Genomic DNA, 15178 nt, shown 5'->3' with positions numbered 1-15178 from the left:
GAACACGGGAGGTAGAGGTTGTAGTGAGCCGAGATTGTGCCACTGCACTCCAGCCTGGGCAACAGAGTGAGACCTTGGTCTAAAAGAAAAAAAAAAAAAAAGAGAGAGAGAGTTATGAAATATGTAGGGAAATTCAAAATCTGATCTCTCTGACTCCAAAGCCTTTGTTCTTCTGACTGTATCTCAGGACACATTCAAGCAACAGGCTATTGCTCCATTTGGACTTTTTCAGGGCTAAACAGTAAAGGGTTAAACAAACAAACCTAGCCCCTAACCAAAAAAAAAAGCAATGTTCCTGCTGTTCCAGGAATACATTAATGGTAAAAAAAAAAAAAAAAAAAAAAAAAAAAAAAAAATCATAGCAATAATAACACAAGTCAATATTTTTAAAGACCCAAATTCGCCAATAAATATAACCAGGGACATCACTCTCCTTCTCTGTACACATTATTGTTTGCTCCTCCACTCTCCAGGCAAGCACACTAAAGGCTATTTCCAGGATGGAGTCAGATGTTATACAACTTTACAATTTCCAATATGTGAATATTAACATAGGCCAACGACATCATTACAGAAGCTATACATCATTATAGAAATGTATTCTGCTGGTCACCAGAGGGGTTAGCTTTGCTTCCTAACCTTAGAAAATGTGATAATTTGGGTGTATGTTTTCAGTACAAATTTTTCAAAAACTACGAAAATAATGCTTATTAAGAAAGTCTCCTGGTTAACCTGTTCTTTCAATCCGTTTCTTAGCAGAGTTTTTGGCACCACCAACTGGCGAAAGAGGTCTACTGCAAAGGAGCTTAGCTCTCAATCTGTTCGGTTCATTAAGAGATGATCACACATTTATTTCACATTTAATTTACGGTGAAGCAACTTATTTCAGTCACTAAATAAAATTAGAAATGCATTTCTTTGTCAGTCAAATAAATAGTAATCCAGTCTGGTTTCTTCACCTGAGAAGAAAGTATGTTTTGGTTAGTAAAGGTCACCAGAGAAAACTCAATCTACCCACCAAAGTTAATTTGATTTATTCTGCCATAAACTCACACTGAAAAAGCAAACACTGAGAACTACAATGAAAATCAGAAACTAAGAGAGAGAGCAAACTAAATGGTATCAAATACTATGCTAGCCTCCAGTGTTTATATCAGACATTAATTTAAATGTTTGATATAAAAATGATTGAGGTAATTTCACGTTTGTTAAAAAACTGAACTTTTCCCACCAAGATTCATGTCTCAAAGATGGATGCTGCCATCTGACCTGTGAATATATATGCTATCTAGCCACCCTTCCTGTTTAATTGAGCCACACCTAGCAATGGATACCAGTATAAAGAGAGCAGAGCCAAGCCCTTAGGGCACAACTCTGATCTCTGCACAATGAATCATGAAAATAAATATCCCTGAAGGATAGTCTAATTTTTCCCCCCAAAACAATGTGTTTTCTAGGGAGAATGGCTCAGGAAAAAAAAAAAAAAAAACAATTTGTGGATACAAGTTGTCTATGAGAAGTATATCTAGCCATTTGTGATAATAAATTTGTAACCCACAGAACAAATGGCATCAACTTTATGGCAAAACTGGTCATTGAAGAAACTTCTTTACTAGACTATGTAAAAGAGAGACAGAAAAAAGAAAGAACCATCCAAAGAATCAAATTTGACTCTGATGGCAGGGTTTGGTTAAAAGCCATCTGCCAGAGTTTAAATCTACCATGACAATTTTGTGATAATAGCACTTTAAATTGCTATACAAATGTGTACTCAATTCATATTTGTTAAAGCCTCCAAGTCTAAATCTGCAATTGAAAGTCTATTAAAGAAGACCATTTGAAATAGGCCTAGAAAAAAGTAAGGGCCAGCAGCTGCTCTACCCAATTTAACACATAATTTGAACTTGTAAACTTTGATCAGATTAATTCTATTTCTTTGCCCACTTCATTCATTCATTTGTTCATGTATTTGTCAAATACTCTCTCCTGCAAACACAGTTAAATTTTTACAAGGAGAGAACAAGAGTGAGACCCTCCTGCTCCTTCCTCTCCTTGGACGAGAGTCTCAATATACCATGGCAAGGATTCCTAACTGAAGTCATGACTGGATTATCAGGAATCCTAACAATAAGACTTGGGTTAAGAAAAGCATTTTCAAACTTTTATTTATTTTTGTTTCTAAATATATCCTTTAATATGACTCATGTCATGAGTCTAAGTCTGTGTAGACATTTTTTGAGGTATGACTAACAAAAAATTGTGTATATTTAAGGTATACAAGATGACATTTTGATAAAAGTATACTTTGTGTAATGACTCACAGTCAAGCCAATTAGCATATCCATCACCTGACATGCTTTGTGTGTGTGTGTGTGTGTGTGTGTGTGTATATATGTATGTGTGTTGAAAACACTCAAGATCTGCTCCCTTGGCAAATCTGAAGTACACAACACATTAACTATAGTTACCATGCTGTACATTAGATCACTAGAATTTATTCACCTTATAACTAAAAGTTTGTATCCTCTGACTGACATCTCCCCATCTTCCCCACTCCCCAGACCCTGGCAACTACCATTTCACTCTTTTTCTCTAAGTTTGACTATTTCAGATTTCACATATAAGAATATCACGCAATAGGCCAGGCGCGGTGGCTCAAGCCTGTAATCCCAGCACTTTGGGAGGCCGAGATGGGTGGATCACGAGGTCAGGAGATCGAGACCACCCTGGCTAACACGGTGAAACCCCGTCTCTACTAAAAAATACAAAAAACTAGCCGAGCGAGGTGGCGGGCACCTGTAGTCCCAGCTACTCGGGAGGCTGAGGCAGGAGAATGGCGTGAACCTGGGAGGTGGAGCTTGCAGTGAGCTGAGATCTGGCCACTGCACTCCAGCCTGGGAGACAGAGCGAGACTCCGTCTCAAAAAAAAAAAAAAAAAAAAAAAAAAAAAAGAATATCACGCAATATTTGTCTTCCTGTGTCTGGCTTCTTTCACTTAGCACAATGTCCCAGATGACTCCACGCTGTCACAAATGGCAGGATTTCCTTTTTTATGGCTAATATTCTGCTGTACACACATACCACAATTTCTTTATCCATTCATCCAGTGGAGGGCAGTTAGGTTGTTTCCATATCTCGGCTATTGTGACTAATGCTGCAGTTAACATGGGAGTGCAGACATTTTATTCTACCTGTAAATTCAGTCTACTCCATCATTATCATTACTAGGCAGTGGCATTCCTAAACAAGAAAATAACATTTTGAGGTTACAAAAACACTTGACCATTAACAAGTACCAGCAATATGATTATAATCAAATAAAAAATTCTGATTGCCCTAGGGGCTTGGTTCTGTGACTTCTTTGACCAACAAAATAATAATAATTGTGAATTAGTTCAGTTTGGTTTGAATTTAGCAATAAAGGACTCTCAGCTTTATCCGTAAAACGGATAGAAATGCCGTTGATGTGGTGAGTCACTGTAAGGACTAAGGAAGGTAACACGTAGTTGGTGATCAATGAATAGGAAGCACTGTCACTGCAGCGGACGATACAGTGCAATGAAAGCTGGGGAAGAGCGAGAATCAAGGACTGGCTCTCCAGGCGGGGTGTGAATGCTGCAAGAAGCTGGCAACAATGAACCCTGAGCAAAAGGACAGGGGGCAACTGGAGGCCCTTATTTGGAGACAGCAGCTTTCTAGGATGGATATGAGTATATCTTCAGGCAGGGGTAGGCATTATAAACAGAAGTGGGAATGGCTGACAGAGAAATGCCTTAGATCAAAAAAAGGGGAAGAGATAAGACCAGAACAAAAGAGAGGAATTAGGGGAAAAAAAGAAGAAACCCCTTTTCCTTAGAAATAAAATTAAAGGAAGGTCGGACATCGTGGCTCATGCTTATAATCCCAGCACTTTGGGAGGCCGAGGCGGGTGGATCACCTGAGGTCAGGAGTTCCAGACCAGCCTGACCAACATGGTGAAATCCCGTCTCTACGAAAAAGACAAAAATTAGCCGGCCATGGTAGCCTGTAATCCCAGCTACTTGGGAGGCTGAGGCAGGAGAATCGCTTGAACCTGGGAAGTGGAGGCTGCAGTGAGCCGAGATTGCACCATTGCATTCCAGCCTGGGTAACAGAGCGAGACTCCATCTCAAAAAAAAAAAAAAAAAAAAAGAAAATTAAAGGAATTCAAAAAACTTAAGAGGTGAAGAGAAGGTAGAAAACCCAGGAAGAGCCGGGCGCGGTGGCTCACGCCTGTAATCCCAGCACTTTGGGAGGCCGAGACGGGCGGATCACAAGGTCAGGAGATCGAGACCATCCTGGCTAACATGGTGAAACCCCGTCTCTACTAAAAGTACAAAAAACTAGCCAGGCGAGGTGGTGGCGCCTGTAGTCCCAGCTACTTGGGAGGCTGAGGCAGGAGAATGGCGGGAACCCGGGAGGCGGAGCTTGTAGTGAGCCGAGTTCACGCCACTGCACTCCAGCCTGGGTGACAGAGCGAGACTCCGTCTCAAAACCCAGGAAGAGGCCATGATCTTCTCCATGAAGAAAAAGGCAAGATCACCTGCAAAGCACCGTAGTGGGAAAGGTTTGGTACAACCACGACAGAGAATACATCCTTACAGAGAGCAAGAGATTTGATCTCATATGACAACTCTAATGAGCTGGCTTGGGGTATTGTACTGAGAAGAACTCTGAGTTCTGCAGAAGAGGGCAGCCACAGGTACAGGAGGGGTCAGTGGCAGGCATGTCAATTACTTGCCATCCCTATAACAGGGAACCGAAGCCAGCTGAGTTACACTTCTCCTGGATCGCAATAGGGGTGTTGCATGACCTGAGTGACAGGCATACCAGATCTCTGCATGAAATGGAAGGCATTCTGGAATGACACAGGACCAGGGTGGGGGAACTGAGTACAGAACACAGATTCTGGTAGCCCAAACACTTTGGTCAAGTAGAGATCAGTTTCTGCCTGAATTGTGACATGGTCCCATTCTGGGATCAAGGCCGGCACCAGGGGATCTAAGCAAGAGGATCCAGGAAGGTGGATGGCAGAGTTGAGAGATTTCTCAGACATCACACTTGATGAGAGAGAGAGAAACTAATTCACTCTGGAATGTATGATGGGGAGGCAGACACATTAAAGAAAGAAGGCAAATGGTAAGTAAGCTTCAGATCTCAGATCGGCCAAGAGCAGGTCCAAGCACCCGAGCCCACTTAACAGTGCAGGCCCTGCAGTATGGGTCAGAACAAAGGGTGGGGGCCTTGGACAGAGGCCTAAGTAAAGATCAGGAAAAAGTGGTGTCAACATTGATTCTTGGGCTTAATGGCAGCTAAGGAGACTAGAGGTGTGGCATGTGGAGGACATGGCACTGGGAGAAAGGAGGGGGATGGGGAATAATGACAAGAGTCCAGGATCCATGTCTAGCCACCAGTAACCAGTCCTGGGATTTTAAGATTCTAAAAACTCCGTGAGTGGGAGGCAGGTAGAAGTGAGTGATAAACAGGGAGAGTAGGGGAGAAAGTAAAGGGTATTAGTATTAATACTTGTTCTGCTTTTCCTGGGGCTGGCTTAGGAAATGGGTGAGCCAGAGTCTACCAAAGGAGCCATCATCAGTAGCTTCAAGGGCTGGGACAGGCAGAGGCAAGAGTGAGTGCAGGAACTACGAGGCTTCACACTAAGTCTGTAGTGGATTTAATCACTGCTTTGCCCTGATTTTCTCCAGCAGCAGGTTGCGACCAAGGAGAGAAGAGCAGATAATGTGGCCCAGCTGGAATTTATAAAACACAATGCTAAACTCACAGTAACTGATTAAAGAGTCTTCCAAGTGAATCAAAGTATAATCCTGCCTTATGAAGAGAAAGCCATGAATTTCGTTTAGCACTCCCACTCCAGTTAAAATTATGATAAAACTCCATTCAGCAATTTTCAATATACTTGGGTTTTATAATTTATTTGGCAAATACTTTGGTCTTGTGATATAATTCCATAGGCAAGATGCATAACACATGGGTTCCTATCAGAGCAATCTGAACTGGAATGCCTTCTACAGCTTGATGGATAAAATATTGCATCAGTTTCCTTTCGCATATTTTTTCAAATGAAATCTCAAGTATAACAATCCAAACCAAACCACTTCGTAGGAACAGGGAAAAGCCATATAACCATGCAGCCAGTGCATCAAGAATGCTCTTAGGGTAGGGTGAATAGGCCTTGCTTCCTGGTGTTTATGCTAGGCAATGGAGGGATACAAAAGCATGCTTCCTACCTTCAGGGTCTTTACACTGTTGAAAGACGTGAGAAAGGAATATAACAGTGATTAAGAGCACAAGCTGGAAAGGCAGCCTCCTTGGGTTTGAACCTTGGTTCCATCAGCCACCAGCTGGTGGCCTTGAGCAAGTTCTTAGAACACTCTGAGCTTTTTCTTCATGTGTAAAATGGGGGCAGACAGAGCCCAACCCAAGTGGTTCATGTGAGGATTTGTTCAGCATAGTGCCTGGCACATGGAAAACACTCAGTAAATATTAGTTGCCAGTGGTGTTGTGGTTGCTACTATTAGATATGTCAATACGGCAAGTGTTATAGGAGTTCTACAGAAGAGGAAAGATACTTTGTGGGCTGGAGTGATAAAGAAAGGCTACATAGGGCCGGGTGCAGTGGCTCATGCCTGGGATCCCAGCACTCTGGGAGTCTGAGGCGGGCGGATCACTTGAGGCCAGGAGTTGAGACCAGCCTGGTCAACATGGTGAAACCCCATCTCTACTATAAATACAAAAATTAGCTGGGCATAGTGGCGGGCACCTGTAATCCTAGCTACTTGGGAGGCTGAGGCAGGAGAATCACTTGAACCTGGGAGGCAGAGGTTGCAATGAGCCGAGATCGTGCCACTGAACTCCAGTCTAGGTGACAAAGTGAGACTCTGTCTAAAAAAAAAAAGAAAGGAAGAGAGACTACATAGAAGAATGTTCAGCTAAGGAATGGATACCATTCAGATATGTGGATGGGGAAATGAGAGCAGAGGAAAGAGAGCAGTGAACCTGCCATGAACAAAAATGCTAGGAGAGAAATGAGACAGTATATGGCAAGAAGACCAGAGTGACGGAGTAGGATGAAATACTGGGGGACATGCAAAAAAGGCACAGCTGTTTCTGTCTATAGGGCCTTGTATGTTTCTGTCTATAGGGGCCTTGCATGTCAGGCTAAGGAATCTAGACATTATCTGGTAGGGAATAAAAAACTATTGAAGTTAGGAAGTAACATAAATAGAAATGATAATTTACTCGAATTATCCAAAATTTAAGTAGGGTAGGCCAATGATTTTCAAACTTTAATGTGCATATGAATTACCTAGGAATATTAAAGTAAGTATGTCTGACTCAGTACCTTTGGAGTGGGTCCTAAGATTAGGCATCGCTAATAAGCTCCCTGATGCTGATGCCACTGGTCTTTGGAGAACTCTTTGAATGTCAAGGATGCATCTATTCAAGGTAGCCTGATGGAGGAGAATGATGGGGTAGGAGGTAGGTGGACAAGATGGCCAGACATAAGGCAGCAAACTCATAGGTTGCTGTCATCGATAAAAATGTAGTACTGGAAATCTTCGGTCTTGATTTTAGTCTATATATAAGGTGGACAATCAAAACTTTGATGTAATTCTTAATTCCTGGCCTACTTTGTCATGGCATTTTAAAACAATGTTAAGCATCTCATAAAATATGTATTTTATTAAATACAGATTTCTCTTATTTTATAAATATGAAATTCAATATTTTCAAAAATTCCACCTAGAAGTTAGCTATCTACTACAAAAGAAAAACACGAGAAATTGATTCCTTTTTCTATAAAGGAAATGGCATGAATACATTCATGATGTGTGGCTATTAATAACTTCAAGGATGACTGAAAGGGTTAGCAACATTTGGTCATAGAAAGAAACCATGGCAGCAGTTTCCTATGTGACAGCTGAATTAAAAGAAAAATAGCCCTCATGCTATTACAGCAAGAACGGCATATTCAGCCATATATGTAGATGAGGAATTGGATACATCGGCCACAACACTTTCTATAGTGACATCCCAAAAACTAAACCCAGGGTTGGGTAGCTGTCAAACCCAGTAATTTCCTCTTGAGAACAGTCTTTGTCACACTGACAGACCACATCTATATTCATGCTGTGGTAGATTCTGAATAATATCTGTGATACGCAGAGAAAATAAAGGAGACGGCCATGCTATTCTCCATGATAGATGACGCCACCAGTGAATTTCAGAGTTGGAGAAGCCTGCCAGATCCTATAACACAACACCCTTTTTTCTCAGATGAGAGTGCAGTCCAGAGAGGTTCACTGATTTGTGGAAAAATGGGTCAGAGGCAGAGCTGGGCCTGGAACTCATCCTGGGGTTTGAATGGACTCCTGACCTTAACATGGTGCCAGTGTGGTATTTAAAGAGTAAAACAAATAATAGTAATAAAAAGCCTGTCTTTTTTTTCCAATGAAATAAGCCAATCATTTACATAAGATGAAGTCATCTATTGAAGACCTAAAAAACTGTGCTAGGAGCGTGGGGAGTGTGATCATGAATACCCTACTATGCCTTCTCACGTTTAGCTCCCATTCTGACACTGGAAATAACACATGGGTACAAATAACTATGAAAAAGCACAAAGAAGAAAGATATTTACGAAAGATTAGGAGTTTAAAGCAGAAGGTGAAGACAATTTCCTTTTTGGAAAGGTGTCTTTCCAAAAGGTGGCAGGGTAGGGCCAGCTTTCGAGATAAGAAATATCTTAACAGCTGGGCCTTGAAGGATGAATAGAATTTGTATCCGGATGGGTTTAACATAAGAGAGGACTTCAAAATCTGAGCTTCCTAAATGTGAAGAGACTAAATATCCCTTCCAATCTAATAATATATTCTTCATAAGTTAGCTTAACTGAAGAAACGAAAATAACATATTTGAAACATATTGTTACATATTTGAAAATCTATGTAACAAAGTCATCTTCTCTACTTGCTTCCTGGTCCAGTTTTTGAGTTTCAATTCCTCCATTTCTAAAGTTCATACTGGTAAAAAAGACAATCAAAACCAATTAAGAACCCTCCGAAAAATTGGTGTTTTCTTAAAATGACTAGAATATAATTACTTCTATAGCTGAATTTTTAAAGTACAGTTTTATTCAATATATCACATGTGAAAGTGCCTAGAAGTCCCTCAGAGAGGAAATTCTGAGGTCAGCTTGAAAAGCTAACACACATTCATACTCCCCATCTTGTAAGCATGTGCAAGAGGACAATAAGAAAAGGGAATCTCTGGCCGGGCGCGGTGGCTCAAGCCTGTAATCCCAGCACTTTGGGAGGCCGAGATGGGCGGATCACGAGGTCAGGAGATCAAGACCATGCTGGCTAACACGGTGAAACCCCGTCTCTACTAAAAAATACAAAAAATTAGCCGGGCAAGGTGGCGGGCGCCTGTGGTCCCAGCTACTCGGGAGGCTGAGGCGGGAGAATGGCGTGAACCCAGGAGGTGGAGCTTGCAGTGAGCTGAGATCCGGCCACTGCACTCCAGCCTGGGCGACAGAGCCAGACTCCGTCTCAAAAAAAAAAAAAAAAAAAAGAAAAGGGAATCTCTGACAATATAATTTTGAAACAAAACCACTGAAATAAAAACTAAAGCACTTCCATTGCAGAGAAGACACAAAATTTCCTGAAATAAAAATTGGGACCTCAAGAAGTCTACTTCTTTGGTCATGCCACTCACACAGAAGGTATAGCAGATGACTGTTATCTATGTATGGCTACAAAGAATGAAATATGATTCCTAGGTGTTTTTTGGATTTTTCTATACCCGGAAGCAGGCAGATACTCAAAGACCAATAGTCACAGTCACTAAATTAGGTGCTCATTTTAATTGTGATCTTATTGAAGTTGCATGATTATATACAGAATCATTCTGAAGCACAAAATAATGACTGGGAAATCTTCTCTCGTTAGAGATGGACCAGGAAAATGATACTCAACAAGTCGGCTGCTGGCAGAAAGGAATTATAGGAAGCTAAAAACTATAGTGAGAAATAACATTTCAAACATTTCAAAAGAGATGCAAATGACTTGAAAAAATAAATGCTCTCTGAAATCACTTTCCTTTAGGCCCTCAGCTCTCTAAGACTCTTCCAATCAGCGTAACAGAAGAGCCTATTAGTTTGTTTTACCCAAGGTGGTGACAGTCCTTACTTCTATAATGGCTGTGATATAACATCTATATAATTTTTCTGCCAAGAGAATATCCATCACTCCCTTTTACAATTGCATTCCTAAGCACTAGCCCCTACAAATACTCTGATTTTGAAAATATCTTATTCAACGGGCAATGACATTCTTATTTGCACCCAATTTCTAATATTCAAAAAAGGAGAGTTAGATGTCCTATATCCTTTGACCTTCCCTTGCATAATGTGAAGAAAGGGATTCTTACACCAAAAATATCAGGATATAACTTTAAATGTCTCCAGTCATGACGGGAGCATTTGGTGCCTCGATATTTCCACTTTACATCAGTATGTGGCAATTCGCCTGTGCACTCAGGATCTTGGACGCTGGGTCAGGGCATGGACCTTACGCACATTCACATTTCATCCCACGACTGGGAAGCAAAAGCAGCTTCCCAGAGCTTTTTGCCAACTGACAGGTGGTGGGAATATACAAATAGCAGTGCTTACAATGAGATGGAGAAGGTTCCTAGGCATGGAGAAGTAAACATATCCATGCAGAGAAAAATGCCAGCCAGAAATACCACAGGGTGTTGATGGTGGGCAAAGTCAAGAAAGAATATTAAGCCAGCTTCCTGATGACAGCCGAAGCTAAATCATGAACCAAAAATGCCTCCAAAATAAAGCAAAAAGAGACCACCAGAGATTAATTCATGAAAATCACACGTAGACAGAGAAAAATAGAAAGCAAAACCACATGTGGCTATGAAGCTCCTGACTGCATTTTAAAGTACTCTTTCCTAGTTTATGAGAAATAAATTAAACCACAAAGAAAATAGAATTTTACTGTCACTGGGCATTTGGAATAAGTGGCAATGGACCAATGATTATTTATTAACTGCAATGCATAAAGCAACATGCCAAGGGCAGTGGCGATTACAGATATAAGTCCATAAACTCAAAGAACTTGTACTAACGTATGGGGATAATCATATACACGGTGTTTTCATTTATCAAGTAGGTGAATGAAAAAATACATAACAGTAAATACTATCAACGTTTAGGGAAAGAAGACCGTACAATGTAGAGAAAGAAAGGCTTTATTGAGGAGGACCATTAAAGATGGTTTAAATCTGGACAGGTAAGAGTAGGGAAAGGCACTGCTAGGCAAGCGAAACAGAATGAAGTATAAACGCACATCACATAATCAAAGGAACAAGTACCATGCCAAGGGAAACACAGGAATTTGGGACTGATGAAAGATGAGTTTGGAAAGGGGACCAGATGTTGCAAAGCCAGGTTAAAGAGTTTAACTTTACCCCTTTCAGTCACTGAAGATTTCTGAACATTGAAAACGAGAGATAGTGCTACAAAATTTCCCACAAGTTTTATTAGTGTTAAAGAGGAAAGACATTTCTTACTTAACTTTTAATTGCTCAAAACAGCCTATTATCTAACATTAATTCTATAGTACAAACAGTACTATAGTACAAACAGCTCTTATATCTCTTGATCTTCTGCCATTTTTAGTGGGTAGAAATTCTGACTAATAATGAAACATCATCTTTGATATAGTACAAGAATACACAAATTGTGACTACCAGTTCTAAGAGGAAAGCAAAGTTATGGTATTTTTTTTTTTTTTTTTTTTTTTTTTTTGAGACGAAGTCTTGCTCTGTCTCCCAGGCTGGAGTGCAATGCCGCAGTCTAGGCTCACTGCAACCTCCGACTCCCAGGTTCAAGTGATTCTCCTGCCTCAGCCTCCCAGGTAGCTGGGACTACAGGCACGTGAGACCACACCCAGCTAACTTTTGTATTTTCAGTAGAGACGAGTTTTTTTTGAGACAGAGTCTTGCTCCATTGCCCAGGCTGGAGTACAGTGGCATGATCTCGACTCACTGCAACCTCCGCCTCCAAAGTTCAAGCAATTCTTGTGCCTCAGCCTCCTGAGTAGCTGGGATTACAGGTGTGCAACACCATGCCAGGCTAATTTTTTTTTTTTTAGTAGAGACAGGGTTTCACAACGTTGGCCAGGCTGGTCTCAAGTGATCCGCCCATCTCGGCCTCCCAAAGTGTTGGATTACAGGCATGAGCCACCACACCCACCCGAAAGTTTTAAGTTTCAAACACTGAAAAAAGTCTCAAAGTTTGAAATCCAAGTATTAAAGATTTTATGATATCTTTAGATATAACAAATGAGTACTAATTTTGAATTTTTTATATGAGATATCCCTTGGTTTATGAAAGTAATTTGTTCCTCACAACTTTTCTCTTGGTAGAAAACTTGCTTTCAATAATTTATGTGGAAAAAGTTATAATTATCTTCCCCCAAGCAATCACTCATTTAAAAATAAAATCTGAAAAATCACTGTTTCCCCTAATAAAACAAATGCCTCTATAAAACAAGAGCTGAACGTTGATACGGGAGATACTACAAAATAACAAGATACAGCAAAACAACAAAAGGATATGAGACATCAGCTGATACAGCTCAAGAAAGAAATGTAAGAGAAAAGTAAAACCAAAACAGGAAAAGAAAAATGCCAAATTGGATGCAGTATGAAGGAGAATAGATATTGTTGAAAATACACTAAGTGACATGGTAATATATTAAAAGCAAAGCAAGCAATAAAATAAAAATTAGCAAAAAACTTAAAAGGACTTCCAATATAAGCATAACCAATGTTCTCAAAGAAAAAGAATGTGACTCAAAAATGTTAGCATTCAATCCATTACATATTTTTATTCAAATACAGTGACCCAGATAAGCATTTTTGAACATGATAGACAGTGGGAAATATAATTCCTATGACCCCTACTTGAGGATAAACTTCAGTTAAGCAGAAACCATAGCAAAAGGCCTGGAGGTGAGCTTTGAATTCATTCAACTGTAGAGCTACGACTAAATCAAAACAGGAGATTATGATTGCACAACAAAATGTGAATGTTATGAACCCTAATAAAATGTTTTCTAAAAAACCACATTGCTTTCATTAATGATTAAATCACTAAAGAAAACATCACCAGAATACCTAGGCAACAATTCACAAACCTTACAAAATTATGTTACATTTAGTTCTCACTTTCCAAATTAATGAATGATGCACTAGTGTTTCTATTAAATTATAAAGTGAAATGATTCCTTGATGTCTATGTCCAAATCTCTTTCTTTGGATTGTTTTTATTGTTTGGTGGGTTGAACTGCTGTTCTTTGGTTTGTAAAATTAAAGTGTAATGCGGGCAAGTACTTTCGAAAGAGCCTACTCTTGATCTCTAGAAATTTCTTTGGGAAGAATCTGGCAGTCACTGAATTGAAGACTATAAAAACTTCTTCAGTCATTCAAGCCACAGAGGACCCCGGCCTAATTAGAATTCTCCCTCTCTAGCTGCCTTCTTCTAGTGCTTTTCAGAGATCAGCTTTTTTTCTGGACCTGTGTAGTGAATTGTGGACCTGGGTAATGAAACCCATACATGCTGGTTAATTAAGTGAAAAGCTACTCAAGCATCTCAAAAAGTGAACGTCTAACCTTGGAAACATTAAATAATTTTGCATCGCTAACAGCCTCAGCAGTTGCTTTTTTTTATTATTGAAAATTGTTTGCATGACTGAAATAAGGATATGTGTGATATGTTAGACATCTCTGTTTCTTTGGCCTACTTCAATTTACACAAACAGGAAATATTTTTCGAGTTCACAACTTCCTTTAATATGTGTTATTCTTTTTTTTTTTTTTGAGACAGAGTCTCGCTCTTGTTGCCCAGGCTGAAGTGCAGTGACGTGATCTCGGCTCACTGCAACCTCCACCTCCTGGGTTCAAGCAATTCTACTGCCTCAGCCTCCTGAGTAGCTGGAATTACAGATGCCCAGCACCACACCCGGCTAATTCTTGTACTTTTTAGTACAGATGGAGTTTCGCCATGTTGGCCAGGCTGGTCTCGAACTCCTGACCTCAGGTGATCTGCCCGCCTCGGCCTCCCAAAGTGCTGGGATTACAGGCACGAGCCACCGTGCCTGATCGTGTTATTCATTATTTAGTCTAATTTTGGGATTGTGATATTATAAAAATACAATTGAGAGTTTAAAGAGCCCATATTCAATCAACAAAGTATCTTCTTTGGCTGTATGTTGCAGTTTCCAAACTGCTTTGGTCTCACAACCCTAGGAAGTACAAGATTTGTGGGCATGTTGGGCCGGGCGCGGTGGCTCAAGCCTGTAATCCCAGCACTTTGGGAGGCCGAGACGGGTGGATCACGAGGTCAGGAGATCGAGACCATCCTGGCTAACATGGTGAAACCCCGTCTCTACTACAAAAATACAAAAAACTAGCTGGGCGAGGTGGTGGCGCCTGTAGTCCCAGCTACTTGGGAGGCTGAGGCAGGAGAATGGCGTAACCTGGGCGACGGAGCTTGCAGTGAGCTGAGATCCGGCCACTGCACTCCAGCCTGGGTGACAGAGCCAGACTCCGTCTCAAAAAAAAAAAAAAAAAGATTTGTGGGCATATATTCCACAACATGAATATACTTATTTATAGAGGAGCACATGTGTTATTATATTAATATACTATGTACATGGTTAAAGTATAGAAATTTCTAAAGAATTAAAGATAAAAATATTTTATTCATTAATGGCAAATAACTTTCTGATGTCACTAGAAATTATTAATAATACTTAACTAGAACAATGTACATTAATATACTTTATTATTTCTGAAAATCTTGGCTTAATATTTTGTAAGTGAGCAATTTAAAATTCAATTTGTTTTGATACTTGGTTTTAATGGATAGTACAGGTAACTCATGAAAATACATAGATCAAAATGGGAAAAGGTCATCATGCCACTGACTCCATCCTCTGATAATGTAAAGGTTTAGGAATTTGAAAATTTGTTGTGTTTTCTAAAATTATTATTTTGTTGTTAATGCCAACTAAAATTCAGCTGGTAAATGTCCATCTTTCCTGATATCTTGCTATTG

At 40.1% G+C, this 15178-nt stretch overlaps 1 protein-coding gene across 11 annotated transcripts in view; it reads right to left on the bottom strand.

Annotated features, from left to right (window-relative positions):
* Positions 1-15178, bottom strand: part of EFCAB11 (EF-hand calcium binding domain 11) — a 160660-nt gene that overhangs the window by 118500 nt on the left and 26982 nt on the right. Inside the window, exon 6 of one of the 11 annotated variants that reach the window (XM_009212125.4) lies at positions 86-959. The exons of 9 other annotated variants lie outside the window; for them this stretch is intronic. In XM_009212125.4, the coding sequence (XP_009210389.1) occupies positions 956-959 (4 nt within the window). In that variant the 3' untranslated portion in view covers positions 86-955. Of the gene's footprint in view, positions 1-85; positions 960-3105; positions 3241-15178 lie in introns of those variants that run through there. One more of the 11 variants, XM_009212123.4, reaches the window with a different exon arrangement.

The sequence above is a fragment of the Papio anubis genome, chromosome 7, assembly GCF_008728515.1.
Source record: "Papio anubis isolate 15944 chromosome 7, Panubis1.0, whole genome shotgun sequence".
Classification (NCBI taxonomy): Eukaryota; Metazoa; Chordata; class Mammalia; order Primates; family Cercopithecidae; genus Papio; species Papio anubis.
The sequence above is the reverse complement of the archived record's forward strand: the minus strand, read 5'-3'. Positions and strand labels throughout refer to the sequence as shown.